Source organism: Phacochoerus africanus, chromosome 9 (assembly GCF_016906955.1).
Source record: "Phacochoerus africanus isolate WHEZ1 chromosome 9, ROS_Pafr_v1, whole genome shotgun sequence".
Taxonomy (NCBI): Eukaryota; Metazoa; Chordata; class Mammalia; order Artiodactyla; family Suidae; genus Phacochoerus; species Phacochoerus africanus.
In genome coordinates, this window is record NC_062552.1 from 123,311,968 (window position 1) to 123,317,967 (window position 6,000).

The 6,000-nt window shown below is 57.6% G+C and overlaps 1 protein-coding gene across 1 annotated transcript in view; it reads left to right on the forward strand.

The window, feature by feature from the left end:
* Positions 1–4,845, forward strand: part of LOC125136328 (cholesterol 24-hydroxylase) — a 33,372-nt gene extending 28,527 nt beyond the window's left edge. Inside the window, exons 13-15 of the mRNA XM_047797060.1 lie at positions 2,591–2,679; positions 3,869–3,935; positions 4,116–4,845. Of these exons, the coding sequence (XP_047653016.1) occupies positions 2,591–2,679; positions 3,869–3,935; positions 4,116–4,286 (327 nt within the window). The 3' untranslated portion in view covers positions 4,287–4,845. The remainder of the gene's footprint in view (positions 1–2,590; positions 2,680–3,868; positions 3,936–4,115) is intronic.
* Positions 4,846–6,000: the final 1,155 nt, after the last annotated feature.

Genomic DNA, 6,000 nt, shown 5'->3' on the forward strand with positions numbered 1-6,000 from the left:
GCCTGGGGTGGTCTTCCTTCCCCTACCCCCCAGTGTCCAGGGTAAGATTACAGCAGGTGACTCTAGAAGGGAGGTGCCTCATTTGCAGCTGAAGAGGCTGAGGCTCAGAGAGGTTAGGTCACTTTCCTGAGGTCACACAGCAGCCAAGGGGCAGATATGGGATGGGCCCAGGTTCAGGTCCTTCTCTCTTCACATTTCCTCCTCCCACTGAGGTTGACGTGCAGGAGAGAAAGCTTTTGTTTCTCTGGCTGTCTCCCCATCACTCATTCATTCATTCATTCATTCATTCCGGCTCCACACTCACACCATGACCTCCCCTAAGTCCACCCCCACCCCCTAAACTAGGTGACACCCAGGCGTGCATCACTCTCCTCATTCTCCCCAGAAACAGTCACTCTCCCGAATTTTGTGCTTGCCATTCCCTTGCACGTGCGTGTGTGTGTGTGTGTGTGTGTGTGTGTGCATGTGTCCTAGAGCTAATATGTTCTAGAACTCGCTTTGCCACCCAGTACAATGTCTATCAAGATTGGGTAGGAATCTGCAGAGTTCCCATCATGGTGAGGCAGAAACGAATCCGACTAGTATCCACGAAGATGTGGGTTCGATCCCTGGCCTCGCTTAGTGGCTAAGGATCCGGCGTTGCCATGAGCTGTGGTGTAGGTTGCAGACACGGCTTGGATCCCGCTTTGCTGTGGCTGTGGTGTAGGCCAGAAGCTGTAGCTGCGGTTCGACCCCAAGCCTGGGAACTTCCACATGTTGCAGGCGTGGCCCTAAAAATAAAAAAAAAAAATAAAATAAAATTGATGTTGTGTATAGTGAGGTAGGGGTCTGTTTGCCGAGGCTCCCCTTACAAAGCATTACAGAAATTTTCTTTTTTTTTTTTGCTTTTTGGGGCCGTACCTGTGGCATATGGAAGTGCACAGGCTAGGGGTCAAATCGAAGCTACAGTTTCTGGCCTACGCCACAGCCACAGCCACACCAGATCCCCGACCCACTGAGCGAGGCCAGGGATCAAACCCGCATCTTCCTGGATACTAGTCGGGTTTGTTTCCACTGTGCTACAACGGGAACTCCAAGCATCACAGATTTGTTTTCCCATGGCCCTAAAGGCCAGACGTCCAAGGTCAAGGTGTCAGCGGGTTGGGCTCTTCTGAGGCCCCTCTCCTTGGCTTACACTGTGAAATGTCTGCATCCTCATCGCCTCTTCTCATAAGAACACGAATCATATTGGCCTGGGGCACCAGTGAGCTCATTTTAATGTCATTGTCTGTTCAAAGATCCTATTTCCAAATCCTATTCTGAAGTCAGGACATCAACATATGAATTTTAAGGGGGACACAATTCAGCCCCAAACAGAACCCAATTTTTATTTTATGAAGGAGAGTGACAAGCCGCGGTCCCACCTGGGGAGAGGTTTCCCCTTGCCCGGAGCTCCACCAGCCCCTCGCCAGCACGTATCAAAGCATCATCCACCTGCAGTTCTTAACTCTGTTTACCTCCTTTAAAAACACACATCAGCCTCATCAATACCACCTGCCCTCACCACCAGCTCTTCAGAATATACTCTCCCACCCGGCAGGGCGAGGTGCTGGGTTGACTCTTAGCCCATGTGTGCACCCGTGGACGTTGGGTGGGCCGACCCAGGCTCCAGGTCAGCCCTGCTCAGGGGGCCATCTCAGGCAAGACCCCCAACCTCCAGGCCTCAGTACCATCCTTGTACGATGAGGGTCATAGCCTGAGTCCCAGCCTGTCTGGGACTGTCAACAAGATAGTACACAGCACATGGTCTGGCAAGAATCCCAGGCACATAGTAGGTGCCCTTTGCTGACCTCAAACCCCGTCCCATTTTCGGCTCCTGCTCAGCTCCAGGCACTCCCACCAGCCCTGGCTGCCCCGAACCCTCGCACAGAGAACTAGGGGAAGCGCAGGCTTGGGGAGACCCTTTGCGTGGAGGCCAGCCCACAGGGCCAAGCTAGGGGACAGGTATTGCTCCTGGGGCAGGGCTTGAGAATCAACCCCCACCCCCCATGGGGAGGCACCTGGTGTGCAGGTGAAAGGCTAGTGGGGGGGGGGTCTGTGGCTTCCCGACCCCCACCCCACTGAAGCAGCCTTGTGTTGCAAACACACTTTGCCTATAATAACAGCTCTCAGGGGCCTAGAGACGGTTGGCCTCGAGCACACCCGAGTTTGCATCCAATTTTGGCTGCTTACTTGCCAGGTGACTTCAGGCAGGTCATGAACCTCTGAGCCTCAGTTACCTCATCTGTACAATAGGGGTACTTGTGAGCTCCCTGTCGTCCCCTCGCCCCCGCCGCCAGGGTTAGGTCAAGCGTGGGATGGTGTCGCAAACCCAGCTGGTCACAGCACGGGGCAGGGGAGGGGGGGGGCTGTTCCCTTTCTTCCTCCAAGAGACTTCCTAGGGGCCCGTGGAAATGCACACTGGCCCAGAGGGGTGGGTGGGTGGGGAGATGGGCAGGGGCGGGGAATGCGGGAGGGGGAGGGGCTACCCCACTGGGGGACTGCGCGGGTCGGGGAGCTGCGAAGGGGCCCATCCTCGGAACCAGAGACAAGCGGATTCTCTGCCCCGCAGTTCAGCACCTACGTCATGGGGCGGATGGACACGTACTTTGAGGACCCGCTGACTTTCAACCCGGATCGCTTCAGTCCCAAAGCACCCAAGTAAGCCTCTGTTTAAGCCGTCACAGGCGCAGGCCTGGCGGGGGGGAAGGGCGGGCCCAGTGGCCTCCGGTCTAAGCTGCCTGTGCCCACGGAGCCCACATAGCCTCCCGGATCACTGCGAGGGGGTCGTGATCCCCACTCTGCCCCCATTTACAGGGGGCAACTCACAGCTCAGAGGGGTGAGGTAACTTGCCTCAAGGACCCACAGCCAGGAAAGGGCAGAACGGGGCTTTGAGGCACACTCAGACTGGTTTTTTTTTGGGGGGGGGGTTGTTTTTCTGTCTTTTTAGGGCCGCACCCAGGACGTTCCCAGGCTAGGGGCTGAATCGGAGCTGTAGTACTAGTCAGATTCGTTTCCGCTGAGCCATGATGGGAACTCCAAGCTCAGACTGGTTTTAAAGCCTGTGTTCATGAAGTTCCTGGCGTGGCTCAGTGGTTAACGAATCCGACTAGGAACCATGAGGTTGCAGGTTAGATCCCTGGCCTTGCTCAGTGGGTTAAGGATCCAGCGTTGTCGTGAGCTGTGGTGTAGGTTGCAGATGCGGCTTGGATCCCGTGTTGCTGTGGCTCTGGCGTCGTCCGGTGGCTACGGCTCTGATTAGACCCCTAGCCTGGGAATCTCCATATCTTGTGGGAGCGGCCCAAGAAATGGCAAAACAACAACAACAAAACCCTGTGTTCATAACCACTCCCTTATCCTGAAAAGCCCTGTGACTTGGGCAGGTGACTGTATGGCCCCAGCCTTGATGTTCTTACCTGAGAAATGGGAACCCCGATGGCTCCCTCTAGAGGTGGCTGTGGGAATGACTGCTCTCAAGTACCCAGGCCTCTTGGTGGGGAGGAGAGCCAGGCTCAGGGACAGACGCCCCTCTCCCCAAGTCCAGACCCAGACTGCCCAGAGCTGGACATGTGACCAGCTGAATAAGTGGAGTTAGTGGCCTAGGACCTTGGGGGAGTCTCTTTGCCTCTCTGAGCCTCAGTTCTTTCATCTGTGAAATGGGAATAATAGCAGCTCAAAGGAGATGAAATGCGAAAATGCTGGCTCAGAAATTAGCAGAGTCAGCTATCAATAACCTCAGTGTGTATGGAAACCAGCCCTGGCCCACCGCTGGTCCTCATGGGGGCGGCTTTGTCACGACTGTCGAGCGTGCGTGGCCCCAGCCTCCTGACGCCTCTCTCCCACCCGCAGGCCCAAGTTTACCTACTTCCCCTTCTCCCTGGGCCCCCGCTCCTGCATCGGGCAGCAGTTTGCTCAGGTACGAGGCAGTGCTGGGGTTTCTTCCCAGAAGGGATGGGGGTGGCATCTTGTCCAGGATGCATTTCAGAGCCCTGCCCCCGGGGGCGGGGGGGGGGGTTTGCTGGAGACCCAGGAGGCTGTGGCATTTGTGCCCATTCCCTCACTCACACCACTGACTCCCCCCCACCGCCGGGCACAGATGGAGGTGAAGGTGGTCATGGCCAAGCTGCTGCAGAGGCTCGAGTTCCGGCTGGTGCCCGGGCAGAGTTTCGGGCTGCAGGAGCAGGTCACGCTCAAGCCGCTGGACCCCGTGCTGTGTACCCTGCAGCCCCGGGGCTGGCAGCCTGCCCCCCCGCCCCCACCCTGCTGAGGGGCTGAGGGCAGGACCAGACTCCTCAGCCAGGGCTGCACCCACCCTGCTCCCTGCCCTCTTCCCCCGGAGCACCCTCCACGCCAGCTCCTAGGGGGCCCTCTGCCCACCACCGCCTGCTCCACACCCCTCGGACCTCCTCGTCCCCTCTGCTAACTCTGCCGCCCTTCCTGGAGCAGCCCCTGCCTAACTCCCAGCTGCCATCTAGATGTGCCATTGTCTCCCCCAACCTCTTTGCGTAGGCCACTCCTTCTGCCAGACACCCTAACTCTTGCTCACTCCCTAAAGCCCTCTTCAGGTGTCGCCTCCTCCAGGAAGCCCTCCCTGCCACCCCCGGCCGGGCCAGGGGCCCCTCCTCTGTGCTCCCTTGGTCACCTGTGCTACCTCTAACACCACACTGACCACACTGTATCGTGAGTGTCCTTTGACGTGACCTACTGCCCTGCCAGGCTATGAGTGCCTCGAGGGTGGGGTCTGCGTGTGATTCATCTCTGAGCCCCCCGTGCCCACCCAGGGCCCGGCACAGAGTTGATGCTCAATAAATAAATGTGTTGACTGCGTGAATGTACAGGCAGACCAAGCCTGACCTCAGTTTGCCCATCTGTAAAATGGGGGGGGGGCATGTTGAGACCATCCTCCTTAAGGGCTGATGTAACTCTGGAAGCTGCCCCTGAGATGCCCAGACAATGCCCCATCTGGAGATGACCCAGGTTCCCAGGAGGGCCCCGTTTTAGTAGACGTCTATTCCTTTGTCACATGCAGCACCAACTGGGTGTGCTGTGAGCTTGGGACGATAAGCCGTTTTATTCATTTTTTAAAAAAATGTTTTATAGCCGCACCTGTGGAAGTTCCCAGGCTCAGGGTCGAATCAAAGCTGTAGCTGCCAGCCTACACCACAGCCACAGCAACGTGGGATCCGAACCATGTCTGCAACCTACCCCACAGCTCCTGGAAACACAGGATGCTTAACCCACTGAGTGAGGACAGAGATCAAACCCGCATCCTCATGGATGCTAGCTGGGTTCTTAACCCACTGAGCCACAACAGGAACTCCCAGAAACTTTTCTTTTTAACCCTCCAGGAGACCCCAAGGTGCACAGGGCTGGTACCAATCCCTGGGCCCAAGTAATATGGGAGAGATTAAGACCAAGGCCCTGCAGCCTCCTGGGGTCCAGTCCTAAACCCATCTGTCACTGCTTACGGGGCTTGGCCCCCAGTGTCCCCATCTGTAAGGGAGGACAAATAATGGGACCTACAGCCTGAAGTTTTTGATAGAATTAAGAATGTTCTACTAGGACTTTCAGCCTCAGTGCAGCACACCTACCAGCTCTGTCACTGGCAGTGGCATCAATAAAGATGTCACCTCCGGGGAAGGGAGAGCTTTCCTGGAGGCCCGGGCGTGCAGTTCCGAGAAGAGCCACACGGTGGCGTCCCGAACGGCGGTTTGCGCGTCCGCCTCCAGAAGGGTGGGCGGTGCCTCCCCTCCCATCCGAGGGCCCGTAGGTCCGGAGAGGGAGGGACCCAAAGGGATGGGAGCCCAGCCTCCAGGAGGAGGGGTCAGGGCGAGAGGGTGCCGACCCCGGCCCCAGCTCTGGCGCCAGGCGTCTGGGGCATCCACGGACCACTGGGGTGGGGGTGGGGGTGGGGGTGGGGGTGGGGGTGGGGATGGGAGTGGGGAGGCGATCACCGCGGTCCCTATTTCACCGATGGGACC